The sequence below is a fragment of the Gnatocerus cornutus genome, chromosome 4, assembly GCF_029298725.1.
Source record: "Gnatocerus cornutus isolate USDA-ARS CGAHR chromosome 4, icGnaCorn1.1, whole genome shotgun sequence".
In the NCBI taxonomy this organism is placed as follows: Eukaryota; Metazoa; Arthropoda; class Insecta; order Coleoptera; family Tenebrionidae; genus Gnatocerus; species Gnatocerus cornutus.
The window spans coordinates 20470688-20492283 of record NC_142236.1 but is presented as its reverse complement, the minus strand read 5'-3'; the positions used below and the strand labels follow the sequence as shown (position 1 = coordinate 20492283).

Genomic DNA, 21596 nt, shown 5'->3' with positions numbered 1-21596 from the left:
GTCGGTGTTCACACTTCTAGTTGCACCCTGAGAGCTGATCTAACACTCAGCGTATTTGAGAGCTTCTGTCTCTGTTCACTTCTTAAGTTAGAAAAGAACAAAAAGAAGCACAATCTTAATGCGATGCGTTCTAGGTTGGCTTTACCTTCAGTTATTGGATAGAAAGAGATAAAACTATCAACGTACTTCATTTCTTGCTTTGAACGCTTTTATGAGAAATCGGGATAAGTTCGTGAAACAAAGTGTAAAGATTTTTTAGAAAAGTGACTCAAAGGCAGAGAAAAGATTACAGTAAACTTCACTTGTTCATTACTCTTTTAAGTTTAAAAAATGTTTTCAAATCTTTAAGGTCGATTATCTCAAAACTATCTCAATGTGGGTTGGATGTTTTCTACATAATTGCGCCCAATTAGTGCACTTACTTAATGTAAACATAATTGATATTGACCCAAGAGCAAAGAAAACGATGGTGAAACTTTATTATCAAACGGTTGTATATTGGAGGCGGGTGTAGGGATTAATTAACCACAGAATATTAGGAAATATCTATTGCTGACTGGAGTACAATACAGGTGTCCGGAAAGTCGCGCACCATCGTAATACTGTATCATCGGACAATGCCATAGATCACCGGAAAAATGTTGAAAAAAATCCATGTCTTCAATTTTTCGAGATATGATGAATTGAAGAGTAAAAGTTTAATGCAAAAATTAACGATTTCTGTGCAATAATTTTGCTTTCAAATGAATTTGTTACCTAAAGAACATTTTGCGCAAAATCATGGTGCAAAAAAAATCGGAAAACTCTTGTAAGAAATGCCTGAAAATTGTTATCAAGATTTTTAAATCAACAATGTCGTTCAGTGTGGCATCGTTCACATGAAACCATAGTTACATTACTCGTTCATGAGTCGACTTGACTAACGCCAACAATACAACAGCAACGTTACTATGGCTTTGAATACTGGAAATTTAACTTATTGGGAGAACAGTTCAGCAATGATGCCATTTTCCTAATTTTATTTTGGTCCTCCTGCGAAAACAGAGTCAGGAATTTTTTTTAACATTTTTTGGTACTTTGGGGGACCACCCAATTACCCCCTTTCAAGGTGGTGCGCCACTTTCCTGTGTGTGTCATTACAAGGTGGTGGTTAAGGCGAAAGTGCCGTTCCGCTTCCGTCGATGGCCGACAGCCGCGCAGGCGCACACGTGCCTCCCTTCTCGGAGTACATAACCCGTAATAAGTAGAATGGGGTTCTCCGAGTGTGTCTGGTTAGGGTTGAACTTTTACTCTTTCTTTAGTTCTAAAAAGCATTTCCGTTCCAGAATTTAATTTACCGTTTCAGGGGGGTCGCAAATGTTGAATTCGCAAATGTCGAACCCGCGAATGTTAAGGGTTTACTGTATACAGGGTGTCCCAGAACTCACGCCTAGCCGAAAAAGGGCGGATGCCGACAGTAATTAGGAGGTAAAAAATGCAATTTGTTTTGTCCTGATGTGCATTAAAATTGAGAAATTGTTTAACGAAACTGACCAATCCCAGACGCTCAAGCACAAATAATATTAACGTTGCTAGGTTTCATAATTAAATCCTAAAAAGGAAAATTGATTTGGTCCACTACATTTTTATAACTGACATCCAAGATAGATAGAAGACTGGTACGCCAACTCGGTAGCCATTTTGTGTCGTAATTTTGGGCCCAGGTCAAACACTCGCTAGGTGTCGCTAGGATAGTGTAGGACTGTCATCGTACTGACAATTGTCAATTAACTGTCAATTTTAAACTGAAAGCCGTTATTGCCCATCCAAACTAAATGTGAATAAACAAACGGATGCGCACCAACAAATTTCACAATACGCAGCCTCGCAAATCAGCTGTTCGCCGCGTTAAGTAGTGGCAGTGGCGTCGTGTTATGAGGAGCACAACAGTATAATTTTTCATTTACACGTTTTCAAACCTTTACTAATGGCACCTTTAAATTATAAATTATAAAACGCACAATCAAAACTAATCATCTTAAGAGTTTTTTTCTTGTTGTCTCCGAAAGCCTGAAACTGCAACTTTATTATGACTTCAAATTTCCTATTCTCGACACCTATGGTAGCGACTATCCTTTTCTATGCGCGTGTTTGTTCACATTTAGTTTGGACGGTCTGTACCTCAACCCGTAACTTAACCGTTACTAATAAAGGACACAGTTTTTGAGTTCTCTGTACGGTGATTTTGTGTTTAAACATTAAACAATAACTATTAACCTTTTCACTGCGCAATGTTTTTTGGAAAATTTTGTAACTCTGCGCGGTTTGTCAACTCCTGCGTTAATATACGTTCCGAGCAGTGGATCGCTGTTTTGCCTTGGCGTATATTAACGTCTTGAGCACTGGGCCGATTAACTAGTTTTACAAATGTTCATAGAGATTTTAATTTTCCACAACGTCAATATATTAAACAAGGTAACATTGAGATGAGAGCTGATTATTATGGTGATATTACCTGGCCCTTAGTTCGGACCTACTTTTAAACTGCGTGGATAAAAAAATGCATGGAATAGATTTCAAATGAATTTTAGTCGTAGACGGATATATACTTTCTGAGCAGGGAACGGTAAATAAAATGTATTTAAAAAAAAAAAAGGTATTGTGACTGTGTTTGTTTTGAGCACTTGACCATTGCAAACAATGCGAATATATCCGTTCGGAGCAGTTTGAGCGAAATATTATTTTGTGGATTTTTCCGGGCCGAGCAGTGTAAAGGTTAAAAATGAAGAAGTGCGTCATTTGTGGACACGTTAAACTTTTAAACAGTGATGTTTCTATTTTTAGAGTTCCTTCGATAATATACACCTACATATTTATTTGAAAAATTACTCCTTAATCAACATGAAGATTAGTACAAAATTTTCTTAACCTCAAAATCACAAATTGACAATTACCTGACAGTCCTTCGCTAGAGTGTCGCCATCTATGTGAGGTTTTATCTGGACCCAAAAATACGACACATTTTTACAGTAGGGAGTTGACGTACCAGTCTTATACAGGGTGTTAGGTAACGTTACGGCCATAGAAAAAGGGGTGATGGAGACAGCCGTAAAAAGTAATGTTTCGAAGTTTTTTTCGGGTTTTCTTGAACCGTTTAAGAGCTGGAAGGCTTTGAATGTGACCAATCAGGGAACAATTTGCATAAGGTTACAAAAATTTGAATCTGAGTACTGAAGGAAATTTTTTGTTTGACGTCAAACTGACAGTTCTTATTTTTTATCAGTGGCGTACTTGTTCAAGTTCATCCAAGGGAAAATGTGTTGGGCACAATAAAGGAAACATTGTTGCAACGTTTACAATTATGTGTTCGAAAAGATGGTGGCCATTTTGAACATCTAGGGTAGTGTTGCTTTATTGTCTGTTTTTTGAATAAAATTGCGTTATTGTTTTCCCTTTTATTGACGCCACTGATTTAAAACTTCAAATGTGACGGGAAAGTGACAAATTATTCGTTTGGTCCGAAAGCTACTTGGATTTCTGTAAAATTGAAAAATTATTTGAAGCCATTCTATTGGTCAACTTTAAAGCCTTGTAGCTTTTTAACTAAAACGAAAAAAATAAAATTAATTGCGGATTCCAAGACAGTTTGCCTTCCTTAATTACTGATTAGTCTATGGCCGTAACGTTACCTAACACCCTGTATGTATCTTGCTGACATCTAATGTCAATTTGACAGATAAAAACCACACAATGACGGTTCTAAAAAGATCCCTTTTATTACAACAAGAAACAGAACAAGGCACATGATGTAATAGTTAAATCAAATGCTTGAACAAACCACCATTATTTTGGACACACAGATGAGCTCTTCTAACCAAACTTTGACATGGTGCGGGTGCCGGTGATCTGTCGCGAGAATTTTTTGTACAGAAGATTTTCCGATTTCTAACTGGCGTGCCACAGTTCAGATACTTTGCGTGGTGTGTTTATCAACCGCTTCCAAAACGGCTTCTTCATTTTGAACAGTTCTGGCCTGTCTTGGTGCTCCACCAACTTCGCGCCGATCTGTTAATAACTGATCAGTGTGTCCAGCCCGAGAAACAACACTAAGAATCGTTTTGTTGTCCGGATAATAATCACGACCTGGAAAACGTCCTCGGTACGTTCTTGCTGCTAATACTAATTTCGATAGCACTCTTCAAAAATAAGACGCATTTCGAGGCATTCTGCCGCCGAGTACTCCTGAACCGTTTTAGGATATTTGTTACCACCAAACACCAACTAGGAAACCAGCAAGCAAGGGAAACCAAAAGAAACGCCGCTTCTGCACACTAAGTTCAATATGAGTTAGATTTATTGAAGCCTGTCATTCTAACGTCAGTGAAATTTATAGTGGACCAGATTGTTCATACAAAATTCAAAGGAGAAAATTTAAACTGGTTTCTTAGCAACACGCCAGTGTATCCTCCAGACCATCTCCACGCGGCCTTGTGATTGGCCAACTTTGTCATGTCTTTTCTCAGTTTCTATTGGAGCTGGAACTGGAACTTTTTTTTCAGCAATTTACACATTCACACCTTTTCCCGATATCCCCGGTTTTCGGCTAGGCATGAGTTCTGGGACACCCTGTATTTATATTTATATTAATAATAAAAATGCAGTTTACTCAGATTAATTAAGTGTTTATTTTTGTAAATTAGACTAAAATACTACCATCATGGTCAGGTCAGTCAAAAGTTAGTTATTTTTACTGTTTTGGTTATTTGATTATAAACATTATTACATATTATTGTATTATAATAATTGTGATCGTAAATAATTTTATTTTTTTTTTAAGTTTTGATATGCACTTTGAGTTGTTTCGTAACTAATAAACTTAAATTTACTTGACAATTGATTAGCGTTATCGGAGAAAATCGTTTACTGTTCTTTTAGGTAGATACTTTAAAATTTAATAACTCGAATCATAAAACAGTCCATCCGTAATTTAATTTCAACTTAACTCACATGTTATGTAATTTACTATATTATTCGTAATTATATTATGTACTTAATAAACCCTAGTTTAATTACGTAGTATAGAATTCACATGTAAAAATACCTTACACAGAAATGTATACACCGTGGACCAGAGTGATAATGAGCCTGACCGAATTCAAACTGCAACCCAAAATACATTTTCATAGCATTCGTTGCCAAATTTATATTTACAAGACAACTGTCAGAATTTCGACAAATCCTTTCACTCAAGACAGTTTCTAATTGCATGTGGAATGGCATCTCCTCCGACAAAACCTTAAGCAGGAAAAAGCAATGCTAAAACTTAAGCAGTCTTCATAAATTAAAAGCATAATAGCGTGAGTAGATTGTTATGAAAAATTTGTCAACTTTGACGTTCATTTCAAATATCTACGACAGCTATGAAAATGTATATTGGGTTGCAGTTTGAGTTTGGTCAGGCTCATTATCACTCGTGGACTGGACCACGGTGTATAGGTTTTGAGAATATATTTAGGGTCCGGCAACACTTGTGCCACTCCCAAAATCGTATTTAATTTTAAAGAAAAAATTTTGAAAAATTGCATACGCTTAATAGTTGACAAAGCTCTAAAAGCTGACGTAAAATTTTGTTTTTTATCACGGTTCGTTTGGCGTCGCGACGCCTAAAAATTCTAGTTTTTCGCGATTTTTGAGTTTTTGCGGAAACACTCGCGAGTTCAAATTTTTTTCAACATAATTGTGATACAAATACAGGGTGTTAGGTAACGACTAATGGGTAATTAAGGAAGGCAAACTGTCTTGGAATCCGCAATTTAATTTTTTTCGTTTCAGTTAAAAAGCTACAAGGCTTTAAAGTTGACCAATAGAATGGCTTCAAATAATTTTTCAATTTTACAGAAATCCAAGTAGCTTTCGGACCAAACGAATAATTTGTCATTTTCCCGTCACATTTGAAGTTTTAAATCAGTGGCGTCAATAAAAGGGAAAAACAATAACGCAATTTTATTCAAAAAACAGACAATAAAGCAACACTACACTAGATGTTCAAAATGGCCACCATCTTGTTGAACACATAATTGTAAACGACGCAACAATGTTTGCTTTATTTTCGTTTTGACGAACTTGATTTGTGATGTCCACAAAAATGGAACAAGTACGCCACTGATAAAAAATAAGAACTGTCAGTTTGACGTCAAACAAAAAATTTCCTTCAGTACTCAGATTCAAATTTTTGTAACCTTATGCAAATTGTTCCCTGATTGGTCACATTCAAAGCCTTCCAGCTCTTAAACGGTTCAAGAAAACCCGAAAAAAACTTCGAAACATTACTTTTCACGGCTGCCTTCATCACCCCTTTTTCTATGGCCGTAACGTTACCTTACACCCTGTATTTGAGTTTTTATTTTAAATTTAATGCAAATTGTGTTTAAAATTTCCGAAAAAAAACGCTGTTTTATCAAGTTAGTATTCAAAATTATGATGGCAAACTACGTTTACACCAACTTGTCACTTCATTCACTCGTATGAATTAAATTAGCGGTTGATTTCACAAACTCTCACAATTAGCTAAAAATTTCATTTTTAGAAAACAAAATTTTGCTCCAGCTTCTAGAGCTTTGTCAACTATGAGCGTAAGGAAATTTTCAAAATTTTGTCACAATTTTCAAGGTGGACACAAGTGTTGCCGGACCCTGTATACAGGGTGAACCCGAATAAAGTGCAAAGATTTTAACGACAGTATCAGAGACTGCTGTAGAGACAACAATTCTTCAAAAAAAATCGAAAAAATCGAGTGGACCAAAACCCTTCTGGATTACCCGTTATTCGACGCTCATGGAACAGAATTTAAACGCTGTTTTTCAAAGTCTGCAAAAACCGTTCAAACAAAAAACGTTTACGTTCACTCTACCATTTTATCTACCATACTTTAAAACTTTCACTTAATTACTGATTTAAAAAAAAAAATTAAAACTGTCGGTTGCGAAAATTTAATTTGTTTGAAATAAATTGGGCCCTCAAAAAGGTTTTCTTTAATCATTTTTTTCTCATAAACGGTGACTTTGCGGAACGCGAAATTTGGTCATTACATGTCAAACTGTGTTGTCTGATATTAGGGTTAAAATCGTTTATTCGGGTTCACCCTGCATATATACTTAATTAACCCAATATACAGGGTCTTAGAGAATGCTACTAACAAAATGTATATGCAAATTGTGGGAAAATCTATAGTTTTTTCGATTTAATTTATTGCTTTTTAAACTAATGTGTTAACTTAGAATTTTTTTATGACCATTGACTGCTTCACTTCATCTAGTGTTTCAAAATTTCCTACATAATCAATGCGTCGATAATATTGAGTTGGACTTTGTATGTTTAATCCTTGTTTAATAAATAGGTCAACAAGTTTATATCCACTTTTGTTCAGAAATGCATGATGAGCGGGTAAAAAACCGCCTTTGTCAGAAACAATGAGGTTTGCTCCATTAAAAACTAATTGTTGCGCTATTTCAAAACAACAGCGAATATTCATGCACGCGTAGTGTAGAGGATAATAGCCGTGGTCATCGGAAACATCAATCAAAGATCCGTTTTTGAGCAGATGTGGTACAATGAAATAACCTTGTTCATTCTTACAAGCGTGATGTATAGGCAGCATTCCATTTCCATCTTTGACGTTGATTTGTAGTGTTTCGACCCGCAGCAGCTGCTCGACTTTCGTGGCACCATCTTCGTTGGCACAAGCGTGGTGTATTGGCAACATACCTTGGCCATCGGCAACATCCACTTTAGCCCCCTTCTGCAGTACCATGTCTAAGATTGTGTTGTTGATCCAGTTGGATTTACAAATTATATGAATGGGCAGATAACCATCCCGATCAGGCACATCTAGCTTCACATTTCTGTTCAACAGCAACTTCGTTGTGTGGAAACCGTTTCGATTTTGTAAAGCAAAATGTAACAAATTTGTATCGTTGCAAACATCGAAATCTTGCATTGTGTCAAGGAGCAGTTGTACTGTGCAGAAAGCATTGCTGTTCTTGCAGGCGTAATGCAATGGTAGCACTCCTTCGTTGTTTGGAACGTTAGTTTTTGCTCCATGCTCTAACAAAAGCTTCACTGTGTGGTACGCATTGATGTTCAAGCAAGCATAGTGCAAAGGTAGCATACCGTTTGAGTCGGGGACGTCCAATACTGTGCGCTCTTTCAGCAATAATTTCACTGTTAAAAATCCATCGACGTTCTTGCAAGCGTGATGAATCGGTAGAAGACCATTAGCATCAGGTATACCGATGTTGCCTCCATTTTCCACGAGCAGAGCTACTGTCTTGTGGCCTCTTTCAAGTTGGCACGCATAGTGCAGAGGTGAACGACCATTAGAATCAAGAACATTGATAATATCATTTCCGTAGAGATTTTGACAAACTTGGTGCATAGGAAGAATACCATCTTCATCTGCTTGATGTAGATTCTCATCAGGGATAAAGGGTATTGCCGTATTATTGTCATTCTTGAAAGCATTGTGTATCGGTAGACGTTGCTTTTTGTTTTGGATATTACCACTTTTTTCTATCAAACATTGAACAATGTTATATCCGTTTTGATTTTTTGAAGCCAAATGAACCGGAAACTGTTTTGTAAAATTTTGAACGTTAGCAGATTCAGCGTCATGATCTAACAATAACAAGACAATATCTTTACCGTTCTTATTTTCGCAAGCATAATGTATTGGGAGATATCCTTTTGAATCAGGGATATTCCAATCGACAGATTCTCTTAAATCAGGATTATGTCTTTTACCTCGGGTTTCCCAACTATTTTTTATCAAACATTGAACAATGACATATCCGTTTCGGTTCTTTGAAGCGAGATGAATCGGTAACTGTTTGGTTAAATTAGGAACGTTTACAGATCCAGGGTCACAATCTAGCAATAACGGGACAATATCTTTACCGTTTTCATTCTCGCAAGCATAATGTAGTGGAAGATAGCCTCTTGAATCAGGGATGTTCCATTTCGCTCCACCGCCAATCAAAAGTTGAACAATTTTGCGTCCATGGGGGTTTTGACACGCCCAGTGACTCGGTAAAGAGTTGTTCCCATCAGATGTGTTAACACCATCAATCATTAGTTGGTTTAAAAGGTCCATGGAAAGATCTTTCTTCTTGATTTTGCGGCACACATAACTTATCGGTAACAAACCTTCAGAATCAGGAATGTCAATTTTGGAGCCTCTTTCTACGAACATCTGGACAACTTGAAAGTTGCCTTTACGACAAGCGTGATGGATTGGCATGTTTCCGTTCTCATCTTTTAGATTTAGCACAAACGTTAGAGTTTCTTGGTGTTTCAAACTGAGGTCTTTAAGAACATTGTCGGGATGATCCACGAAAGCATTATGGTATTCTTCTCTTAACATGACCTTGGCCAGAATTTTGCGGGAGTTACAAATTATCCCAGCCAATAGAAGTACTGTTGGTGCCACTTTAATGTAACCAGTCCTCAACAATTTCAAATCTTCCGTACAGCTGTACAGCAGCGTGTCATCAAGTTTTAGTGCATTATGCAGAATTGTGGGTAAATATCTTCTAGAAAAACCATCAACGTTTTTGTCGTAACATTTAATCAAGAACGGGAAGAAGAGCATTAACTGTCTTCTATATAGATCTTGCGACGGTGCAATGTCTCGGAAGTCTTGAACAATGTCGCTGTAATCCAAAATTTCGTTGTGCTCTTTGTTGAGCTCCATGGGATTGAAATGTATATGCTCGCCGTCTTCAAGCAAATACATGTCGTTTCGTTTGCTCCAAGCGCAGGATAATTCAAGGACAGTACGGCCAATCTCATCCATATAATCTAAATCCTCGTTACTGCACTGGCTAATCAAGGAGAAATTCTTGTACAACACAGCTAAAGAAGCTTTTGAATCTTTAGCCAACATCAAATCCAAAAAAAAGCGAATATTGTTGTATCTAGCGTTTTGTATAAAACTAACGTCTCTCGCCATCTCTGGATTATTGTCAAAAAGATACCAAGCTGCGAAGAACTCACCATAGGAATTGTGGGTGAACTCTACGTCATTTGCACTTATTGCTTTATTAATAAATCCGTAGTTATCTTTCTCTGCTTGTATGTCAGTTATAAAACGCTCAACTTCTTGATCATTGCTTTGAAACTTGTCTTCGTTCCAACTGTACGACTGTCTGAAATGTACATTAAACGCAACTTTTTTGTAGCAGCGTGTCGTGTAGTTTTTCTCATTTTTAAATTTGCTCAAGTTGAGGTCGTTGTTGAGGTTTTGTTCCTTTTTATTAACATAAAAGATCTTAAGTCTTTCTTTAACAAAGCTTTTGTAGAGATCCAGCAATGTGAAAATGCCCCCCAGTTGCTCCAAGTATTTCGATTTGTTGTTAGAAATAATTTCGGTCAGGATGTAGATTTGTAAAGGAACTCCGAGAATATCTGTGTTGGAGTAGCCCTTAATATTGGATCGAATTCCTGTGATTATTTTAGATGTCTCTTCTGAAGTCATTTTCAAACGACTTCCAATGTACTTTTCTTGTTCTTCTTCGTTAAACTCCTTGATATGTCTGGCTGGTACGTAGAAATAATCTTCCAATTTCTTCTTCAAATTGTTTCGTGAAATTAGCCACTGCTTGATCCCTCGCTTGGAAACCTCTTCTACCAAAGGCAAAATAACATTCAAGTTCTTGTCGGAAACTTCATCGAGACCGTCCCAGATGATTCGAAGTTGTTTTTGTTTCACGAAAACTTTAAGTGTTTCTGGTACGTCTTTGTTGGCTAGGTATTCCATGAACTTTTCCACGTCTGACCCATGATGCATAAAATGACCAGCATGGTTCCGAGCAGTAATAACAACGGTCCAAATCAACGATGAGCTGTTATTCTTTAAGCTCTGAGCTAACGTGCTCTTACCCATTCCGGGATTGGCACAGATGATATTGATCGAGTTCTCTCGCTCATTTAGCATTAATGCTTCGTTAATGCTATCAGCGTTGTACTCATCTTCTAGGCGGAACTTTTTTACTTCTAAAAATCCGTCACTTAAGTAGCCCCTTTTTATGTTGCTGCGTATCCATTCTAGACATTTGCGATTGAAATGTTTGAATTGGTAGATTGTTTTTGACTTGTTCGTAGAACAGAACCTGTTGAAGTCCTCTTCAGACCATTCATTCTCGGTAAAGTAGATATTGTTCTCGTCACCTATGAGATACTTGTCAATTTTAGTCATCGTCAAGTGGAATTCGTCAGGATTTTTGACGCAACAGATGACAGCGATGGTTTTGCAATTGATTGTCTCCAAAAACTGAGAGTCGATTAAAATCTTGGAAAGTTTTCGTTCAATATGACACTCTGGAAGGTTTTGTTTAGGATCACCGATCTGTAAGGGACCGTCAACCATAAGAAGGAAATCATCAGTTGTAAGCTTTTCAGAAAAGTGTTCAGGGATATGTTTCAAAAGTTCCGGTTTTTGGCGTTCGATCGTGTAGTGAAACATGTTAACGACTTCTTCGTATATTGAGGAGTGCACTTTTAAATCGAAGAGGTTCCGAAATGCTGGCAGTGTTGGAACATAACCATTGCTATCGTTTAGAACGATGATAGCTTTTGGAGTGCAGATTTCTATTGCTTTGTATATTTGTGGACAACTTTTCACAAGTAGAGGACATAAGTTTAGAATCCACAAAAGTTTGCTTACTTCTTGGTCCTTTTGCTTAAGAGTTTCGTAAGATACTTTGTCTATTTGAAGAGAATGTCTTTGTATCAAATCCTCAGTTTTTTCTTTTTCTAGCGAATACCCTTTCAAACCATCTTTCCACATCGTTTCCAATCTGCTACAACTCTTCTTGTGGAATAGTGTAATGTCGAAAACTTTAACGGCCTCTTTGAAAACTTTTTCTTCTTTTTTCAATTCTTCGTCTGAATTTAACAATGGTATGATCATCAATGAAGAAACGCATAGAAAAAGTTGGGTCTTTAGAAACTTTTTGTCGAGCTTAAATTTCTTGCCTTCTTTTATACTCCAATTGACGATAAACTCTTTGTACAACTGGAAACTGGGCAGTTGACAATCAAAGAGGTCACAAAACAAGTTTAGTGTATTCTTTTCTAAATCAGAAACTTTTGCTTGGTCTGTGTACAACGTTAAATTTCGAAAAAACATTTCGTTTTCTGCTTCTTTGAATACAAAACATCGTCCTTTTGTGGAAGTTGTAAATAAGTCATCACATTTTTCTTCAACAACTTCTAACGCAAGTTCTTCCTCATCACCATGGACAGAAATAGACTTTTTATCGAAAATTACAGTTCTATTGGTGAATAGAATCAGTTTTGGAGGTCTTTGCATAGATTGAATATTCTCATGAAAATCTTTCAAATACTTGGCTAAATTAAAATCGCCGCTTTTGGAATTTTGGCTTGTTAAACCACTCGTCCGTAGAGATTTTTTCCCGTGTTTCAACTGAAGAGCGTAGATTTCTGTGCTTATCTTGTTTTTAAATTTTATTTCAACCACGACATCATCGAATGCCCCAAATCTCGCATCATTTGATGAAAGGCGAAAGTCTTCAACATCTTTGTTTTTTATCAACTCTAAAATTAACTTTGCGATATATAAGTGTTCATAGTCTTTTCCATGGTCTGTGGTGCCACTTCGTTTTTCAAATTTCTAAAATACAAACAGCTTAGAATAAGAAAAAAAGACTTATTTTTTGCTTACATCTGGAAAATGGAATTTGTCTGCTGAGGGATCTTCGGTGTCTGATTCAGTTTTTACAGTTTTTTGGTTTTTAATCTAGAAAAAAAAAAGAGAATACAGTTTAGTAGCTTAACTCTAAGCAAATTTTGTAAATTTTTTTTTAATAGTTATTTGAGCATCCAGGGCGTTAGGTTAAGGGCACAATCAGAGAGATGATTAAACTGTTTCAGTTCGCTCTGATGATGGGAGCATTGCTATCGAAACGCGCGTCAGCATTTTTTGACGAAATTTGGTGTTTGGGAATAAATTATATTTTTGATAATTTTTGTCAACACCAAGAATTGACCCAATAAAATTCTAAAGTGTATTTAATTAGGTAAGTTGGTTAGTTAGCACTGACAATAATCCTCCACTAATTTTTAATAATTGTTCCAACGTAACCATTAATTATTATACTAAATGAATTTTCTTGTAACTGTGTGCACTTACATAATCAGCTAACTTCAAATATCAGTCCTAAAACTATGAAATTTGGAGGAATTGCTATTCTTAACTTTTTTTTCAACTGTGTGTGCCAAAGCATATAATTTTTGAAGTTTTTATTTTGATCGTGAATCAAAAATTTGCAATAGTTTTTGTTAAAAAACTACTTTTTCTATTTCGCTTTCATAATGAAGATATTTTTAATAATTTTTTATAATTTTTTTAATAATTCATTGGAGAAAAACTCTTTGGATGCAAGAGAACCATCATGATCATGATCAACATCTTCGCTCTCTTGGCTCCCTTGCGCTCCGATAACCTCAAAACGTCACACCTGTTAAACTGACTGAAATTGGATTTGGCTACTTTGATTTTTTTTCCCGAACATTTTGCAAATGCCAACTACCCTAAAATTCCCTAGATTTCGAAATCAAGCTTTTTCGTTTAAAATAACGCGAAATAGAAAAAATAGCGTATGATACTTGTTCATAATGCATTTTGCCGCACTTACTACTTTATTAAAAATGTGCGTGCGGCAAAATGTTCATTATGAAACGCGTTTCATAATATACTATTTTATCCTAAAGCTATAAAATTTACGAGAGTTACACGCGATTTCAGAATTGGTGTCCTCTAAGCCATAAAATAATAGAACAGTAGTAACAAAACTGGTCCAAAAAAGGTTGTGAAGAATAACAGCGTTTGCTCTGTCCAAATTTTCATTTAGACGAAGAAATAACAAAATAATAAATAAATAAATTATTGAAGTAGCGGCGATGTTAACGGGAATGCATGAAGTTACAAAATTTGTCCAATCTTTTACGGTCATGGGTCTCAATCATTTTATGACTTAGCGGACACCAACTCAGAAATCGCCTGTGCTTCTCTTAAGGGTCTACGAGCCTGCCCGAAAATTTCGTGTTTGAAAAGTATGCAACTTTAACAACACCTTTGATTGACAGCTGCCAAAAGGGATTACCGAGGATTTGGTAATGAGGGAATCATAAACTTTATGGAAACGGTCGCTTGACCTGCACATTTCCTAAGAAACCCAGCGGTTGGAACAATAAATTCGTGTTGGACGAAAGATGAGTTAAAATATCAGGATTTGAGTTTCTCTGCGTTTTGAGCTTGTGAAATTTCTGGTTCTAGTAGACAAAAATTTTACGGGCGTAATTTTTTTTCAATTAATGGAAAATGTATGTATAAAATCCCCAAATTTCCAGTTCCCATAGTACGTAATGGAAGAATGTTTTTTTTAATTGAAAAATGTAATTTTCGTAAATGTGATCCAAAATTTTTCCTCACTGGTCGCCGGGGAAATTTTAAAATTACTTATTATTTTAATATTTTTATTTGAGAAAAACGCATTTAATTTTTTTTAACCAAACCTTTTACCTGACACATGAGTTTTTGGACCTTTTAGACTCTGTTGTTTTCTGTGATTTAAAAGTTAACTCTTCATAATAATACATCTCACTAATCAATAAAAATACTTCCCTAATTAATATTTTTTAAGCCAGAACCACTCAGGAAAAGCAAAATTGGCGTTTAATGTTATTATGCAAAAAAACTATTTTTTAAAAAATCTGAATCCACTTGTGTCTTTAATTGTACGAATTTTACACAATGATCCTCGTCTCTAATCTTACCTGCTACCGGTGGATTTTATAGGTTACCAATAAGACAATTAGCTTTCAAATATGTCGAAGCTAACACCACAATTTTCATTTCAAGAAAAGACTGTAAAACCCAAAACCTATAAATAAATACCTTGAAAAAATATTTAAATTCTTTCAATTTTTGGATACTTGTGTTTTTGACTGGGCTCGACTTGTAAATCAATGTACTTTTTTAAATTTCTAGAGTTTTATCGATTAAAGTTCAATGTTGTTTTTTGATGTTTTGCTAGAAATACGGGTTTTTGTTGAAAAAAATGCATAGAAAATAGGAAAATGACTAAGAAAACTAGGCATAATAATCTGAGTTAGAATATATCATATATTTAACTACTTATTGTTTCAACATATAGTGTATTAACTTAAAAAAATGTATGTTTGAATAAAAAATAAGTACCTTCAACTTTTAACTTTTTTAAAAACAAGGGAAAGTCTGAAAAATATACTTGAAAAGGTAAAATCTCTAATTTTGAGTGTTTTTGAAAGGGAAATTCGCTTCGCTCATGGAGATTTTGTCCGAAATTTGTTTGAACGAAACCGTATTCATTTTTGTTCTGAAGTAGCCCAACAGAAAAAACAGGGTAAAAAGACGAATTTTAAGTATTTTTAAATGGTAACTTTTCTTGGCCGAAACCGTATTCACGTTTGATAAAACAAGATATATTTCTTAAAATTTTGACTTTTTTAAAAAGGGTGACTTCGAAAAACCGAGCGAATTCTTTAAAAATTTTAACTTTTTAAAAACTTTTGAAAACCAGAGTAAAAGCATTAAAAACAAAGTGTTCTGAGAGGGCCTACTAGTACAAAATTCAAAACAGGGTAAAATCTTTGAAAACAGGACAAAAGACGAATTTTAAGTATATTTAAATTGTAACTTTTCTTGGCCGAAACCATATTCATATGTGTGCTGAAGTGGCTCCATAGAAAAACTGAGCAAAAAAGGCAAATTTTATCTTTTAATTAAGAAGACTGTTAAAATAGGACTAAACTGCTTAAAAAACAAAGTATTTCGAAAAACCGGGCAATTTCTTTAAAAAATTTAACTTTTTAAAAGCTACTTTGAAAACCAGGCCAAAACCGTATTCATTTTTGTTCTGAAGTAGTCCAACAGAAAAACAGGGTAAAAAGACGAATTTTAAGTGTTTTTGAAAGAGAAATTTGTTTGGACCAAACCGTATTCTTGTTTGAAAAAACGGTGTATTTTCCTTGGAATGTTGACTTTTTAAAAAAAGGGTGACTTCGAAAAACCGGTCAAATTCTTTAAAAACTTTAACTTTTCAAGTTAGTTTGAAAACCAGGCTAAAAGCATTAAAAATGTGTTGTGTTCTGAGGGGGCCTACTAGTACAAAATTCAAAACAGAGTAAAATCTTTGAAAACAAGGAAAAATTCCTAATTTTAAATGTTTTTAAAAGGGAAATTTGTTTGTACGAAACCGTATTCACGTTTGATAAAACAGGATATACTTCTTAAAATTTTGACTTTTTTAAAAAAGAGTTGGAAAAACCGGACAAATTCTTTAAAAAATGTTAATTTTAAAATATACCTTAAAAACGGGAGTCTTTTCACGATTTTTCTGCTTTTCTGTTAACCCTTGAAAATCGGGGTGTTTTTCTTAAAAAGTAGCTGTGTTCTCAAGGGGCCATCTTAGTAGTTTAATTATACGAATTTTAAAAGCAATTAAAAATGTATTTCGGAAAACCTATAAATAAATATCTTGAAAAAATATTTAAATTCTTTCAATCTTTGGATACTTGTGTTTTTGACTGTGCTCGACTTGTAAATCAATGTACCTACTTTTTTAAATTTCTAGAGTTTTGTCGATTAAAGTTGGTCAGTTGCTTTTATCAAACTTGCACGTCAGCAGTTTTTGACAAAATTTGGTGTTTGGGAATAAATTGTGTTTTTGATAATTTTTATCAACACCAAGATTTGAGCCAACAATTTTATTAAAAAACGGTGATGAAAAATATTAGGAATAGTTCCGAAAGTAAAAATGTAAGTAGCGGTTTTAAGTCAGAATTATCGGATAAAGTTTTTGAAATAGAAAATGTTCCCAATAATACACATTTTATAATTGCGGAAAAAAGGTCTTCTAATTTCAAACTGGAAAATACGAAATGTAAAATTAATGCGTAAATAACAAAATTTTGTGTGAAAAACAGTGAATTATACCGAGTCCGGCAACAGTAATAATCACCCTCAAAATCGTTTTTAGTTTCAAAAATAGATATTTGCAATTTTGCATTCGCTTTATCAAGCTTAACAATCTAAAGCAAAAATTTGCGATGCGTTAGAAGAGTAATTTTTAGCGATGTTTGAGTTTTTGCGTAAATACTCGCGAATTGTTTTTTTAACATAACTGTGACCAGCTTCATCTTAAATTTAATGTAACTGAGCATAAATTGCTGTTTTAACAAGTTAGTTTTTAAAACTATGACGGACAGTGGCAAACTACATCAATTTTTTACAAGTCACTTCAATTTTGATTAACGTTGATTGTTGCACCTTTTGGACACTAAATAGAAATAGTTAATTATTTACATTGAAAAATAAGAACTTAGGGCCCGATTTTAAATCAGTGGCGTAAAATTGCGTTGTCGCAGTTGAAGATACCTTTGCTCCCTACCATCGCTAAAGAATTATTTACAATGTCAGGATTAATATGAAGGTTTACTGCCTTAATTACTTAAATATTTTTAACACATTTATATTAAAATATATATATATATATATTGAATGGTTCCAAAAACCCTCACAAATAGATAAAAATTACACTTTTAAGGCGTCGCGACGCCAAAACTATCGGTGATAAAGAACAAGTTTTTGCGTCATCTTCTAGAGCTTCTTCGATTATCCATTAGAGTATGTAAATTTTTAAAATTTTATCTCTAAGACAATTTTGGGGGTGACCACAAATGTTGCCGGACCCTGTATCAGAGATAATAAAATATTATTTCTCAATACACTAGCTACAAGTACCTTCGATATTTGTTGCCGAGAGCGACCAGTTGGGTCTTTACCTGCTTTTACCCGATAGCAGTTTATTACAATTGGGCGGAACGTCAGTGACCCCCTAGTGAGCGGTCGTAAATCATGAGATTTGCATAAGATAATTTGCGTTAGTTGTACTGTTGGTTGCCTATTTTTGATTTGTTTTTTTATTAATAACTTCAAAATTATAGCATAATGACAAAAACAAAAATGTCACCTCCATAGAGGTTTTAATTCTCCACATGTTGGTATTTTTTTTAACTTCGTAGGTTGCTTCATATTCCTTAAAAACGAAAAATGGGAATTTCAGTTTTTAATTAATTAAAGTCAAATTTTTCACTTTTTCAAAATTCGAAGATGTCACCTCCATAGCTCTACCTGAGACGCATACATACAGAGGTCGAGCGATTTTTCAAAGTCCAAAATGCGCTTCAAAAACGAAAAATCGTAAGCCATATACGGGTATATGCGTAGCGTAGACCCTTAACTTGTTTTTCAACTGTGCTAAGCACAGAATTTTTGAGCAAAAAAAAAACAAATTTTATGTTTTGAGAGGATTAAAAATAAATAAGTATCCACCCACCTCTTTTGCAGATTGATTTCGCTCTTCTTTATGTTCACCTGACATTATTTGTTCTTCCTCGTGTGGAATAAGCTCACTTTCGTTGTCTTCCATAACTTACGATTTTGAGCAGATGATGGCACATCACAATACACACGTTTAACTTTTTAACAACGTTAAAGTCAAAAATTCAAAAGGTGTGAAATCAAACGACAAATAAATATGTGCTAGTGAACCGATAAGCATGAATCAAGTGCAAAATCTTTAAAGGATTTAATGTTTGTACAGATAACAAATACAAGCAAAGATACCTAACTGAATTTGTTGATAAATCTGGCGAAATAAAATCACAGCAATATTTAATTAGCTATTTACATCAATATAGAAACTCAAAATTCTGAGTTATTGTAAAACTGTAAAATTACTATTTTATAAGCAATTCCACTAATTTTAAGTGAAATCGACAAAAATAAAGTTTTAATTGTTTAAAAAAACGTTTCCATGTTTTTTGTGTTGTCATTTCGATAAGAGATAGCAATGTACTTGATGGCGCGTCTGAAGGGCGAGATCTTAATCTTTTTAGTGACGACACATTACAATGTACAAATTCTTGAGTTGTATGTAAAATTTCAAACGAACATCACTAAGAACAGATTTTTTGGGATACGAGATCACTTTTTTCAAAAGTTTCTTTGAAAGTACGAATTCTAGCAATGCGTTTTATAGGTCGTTGAAGAAGACAAATGTTTATACAGTAGCACTAATGAGTAAAGAAGGGTAAACTGAGTATCGACTATTGCATCTGACGTCGCGTTTTTCTGTACAATCTTGTACTGATCGACTGGAAGGCGGGACTTTGCTAGTCTGAACCGCTTTCTAGCAGTGAGGTGACATATAGAGAGTGTATCAAAAATGGCGGATATGCTCTTCAGTACGTTGCTGAGAATTGTTTAGAGAGCACGGAAAAAATAGTAAAAAAAATCTCTGCCTCATTTTCATAATGTTATAGCATCTCAAAGGTAACCCATTCAAGGGGATGTAGCTTCTAGCATATGCATGCATGACTGTGGTAACTCGTTGTAACAGTATGGAGCGAAAATTGAACCAATAGCACTTTAAACAAAAGAATTTGAAATCTGCAAGACTCGAAAACTTTAATGGAGTTTCTTCACAACATTTTCGGTAAATCAACTGTAGGCTCTTTAACAAGGTCACAAGCATAACTAAAAGGCATTTAAAAATTGTTAAAACTATTGAAAAAATAAATTCGCAAAATATTCAGCACTTTAAACAAAAGGATATGAGAATTTTTTTTCCATTTTTTTTAGACTCTGTCAAGGTATTTTAACAATGTACTGTAGAGCATTTTCGCCATTTTTGATACACCCTGTATAACTAGAGGCAGAAAACTTAGTGGAAGGGGTAAAACTTTTGAGCCATATGTGAAACCTTGAAATGCGGGTTGTCTACCAACACAAAACACGTATACAGGTGTCCCAGAACACATGACCCAGAGAAAACAGGCACATGCAGACAGCCGTACGAAACCAAAAATTTAAAAAAAAATCTTTAGGGCAAAAGATAATCGAGTTAAGACGAAAATACGGGAGCCAATCACGATTGCTGAACAATACCTAAAATAGAGAGTACTGTTGTCTATTTGTCAGGCTGACATTACGGTCCTGTTGCCTGGGAAATTGAAAGTCTTTTATTTTTCCGTCATTCTACCTATGCAAAAGCTTTCGGGATTGGCTGTCAGTTTTTCGTCCTTGTTTGAATACTATTAAGCTTAGACTAATTTAGTTTTTGAATTCGCAGCCTGTATTGATGTCGGCATCTTCCCTTATTCTCTGGGACATGAGTTCTGGGACATTTAGTATACAACTCAATAAACAAAACGGGGGTGTACCACAAAACAGCTCCAAATTTCAAAAATCGACGAAAGTTCCCTTCCACAGTCAAAAACGGTAAATGCATTTTCTAAAAAACTTAATAAAGCAACCTAGCATATACAAGATCCATTCTGGTTTGTCAGAAAAAAAACTGTTTACTTTTTTAAACAATCTCAACTTTACCATCCGACAATTCGTAAAGGTAAACCGGATATTAGTGATTAACCCCGCCGTGCTACATTATCATTTTTACAAAATTCACTGAATGACGAACGTCGCTGAAGTTGGCGTCATTTTACCGGATTCATATTCTTAATGCCGCAGTCATTTGCCTCCAATAACGCACGGTCATGCATGCCGGTCGCACTTTTCACATGCGAATTTCCACCGATCGTCGTCTTTTTTTCACACAATTTTCGACAAAATGACACCGTAATGACCTTCTGCCCCATCTTCAATCAAAATTCTTCTTCTACATGAGAACAAAGTGGTAAAACTCAACCCTTAACCTAACTAGAAAATTATTGTTCATTTCAACCTTCAATAGTAATGTAGATTCATGAATATAACATCGAAAAATTATAAATAAATCACTTAGTAATCCCCCATATCGCTTGTACTCCCACCACCCGTCAGAGGGTGGCAATCTCAACCCCTCAAACACCGCCTCTGACTGTTTGGAAAAATCAGCAATGTAGCCTCTTGAATTTGACATTGAAAAATCACAAATAAATCACTTAGTCATCCCACATATTGCGTATACTCCTACTACTTTTGAGAGGGTGGCAATCATAACCCCCTTTTTACAGTATCCGGCATTTTTCGAAACACCTTAATGTTTAAAATTTTCGAAAAAAACGCTGTTTTATCAGGTTGGTTTTCAAAATTATGATAGCGCAGTGACAACCTACGTTTACACCGAAATTTCACAAGTCACTTCATTCACTGTTATAAAGGTCAATTTTGATTAACACGGGCATGTTGCACTTTATGGACACCAAAAATCGTTAATTAACATCGACAAAGCGACAATTTTACCAAGTTAGACTTTTGTTACAATCTAAAGCGAACCAAAGGATAGATGTCATTTGTGACACAAGACGTTGACAGATGGGTGTAAACGTAGTTCCCAATTTTGACATAATAAAATTGGAAACTAACTTGATAAAAGAGCATTTTTTTCTCAAATTTTGAAGACAATTTGCATTGAATCTAAAATGACAACTGAGATATTTTTAACACATTTATATTGAAAAAACATATAACTAAAAATTACATTTTTAAGGCGCCA

The 21596-nt window shown here is 34.9% G+C and overlaps 1 protein-coding gene across 1 annotated transcript; it reads right to left on the bottom strand.

The window, feature by feature from the left end:
• Nucleotides 1-4810: 4810 nt before the first annotated feature.
• LOC148176653 (uncharacterized) lies at nucleotides 4811-18527 on the bottom strand. The gene is made up of 3 exons (XM_088035161.1): nucleotides 18435-18527; nucleotides 12719-12793; nucleotides 4811-12667 (listed from the first exon to the last, which is right to left on the bottom strand). The coding sequence occupies exons 1-3, from the start codon at nucleotides 18525-18527 to the stop codon at nucleotides 7253-7255; spliced, it is 5583 nt and encodes a 1860-aa protein (XP_087891287.1). The 3' UTR covers nucleotides 4811-7252.
• Nucleotides 18528-21596: the final 3069 nt, after the last annotated feature.

What these genes read in the sequence shown, in the direction of transcription:
- LOC148176653 (XM_088035161.1), bottom strand. Translation starts at nt 18,527, where the DNA reads ATGGAAGACAACGAAAGTGAGCTTATTCCACACGAGGAAGAACAAATA. An exon ending in GAAATCAATCTGCAAAAGAG is followed by an intron (nt 12,794 to 18,434) that starts GTGGGTGGATAC and finishes TTTTTTTTCTAG; the next exon opens with ATTAAAAACCAAAAAACTGT. An exon ending in ACAAATTCCATTTTCCAGAT is followed by an intron (nt 12,668 to 12,718) that starts GTAAGCAAAAAA and finishes TTTGTATTTTAG; the next exon opens with AAATTTGAAAAACGAAGTGG.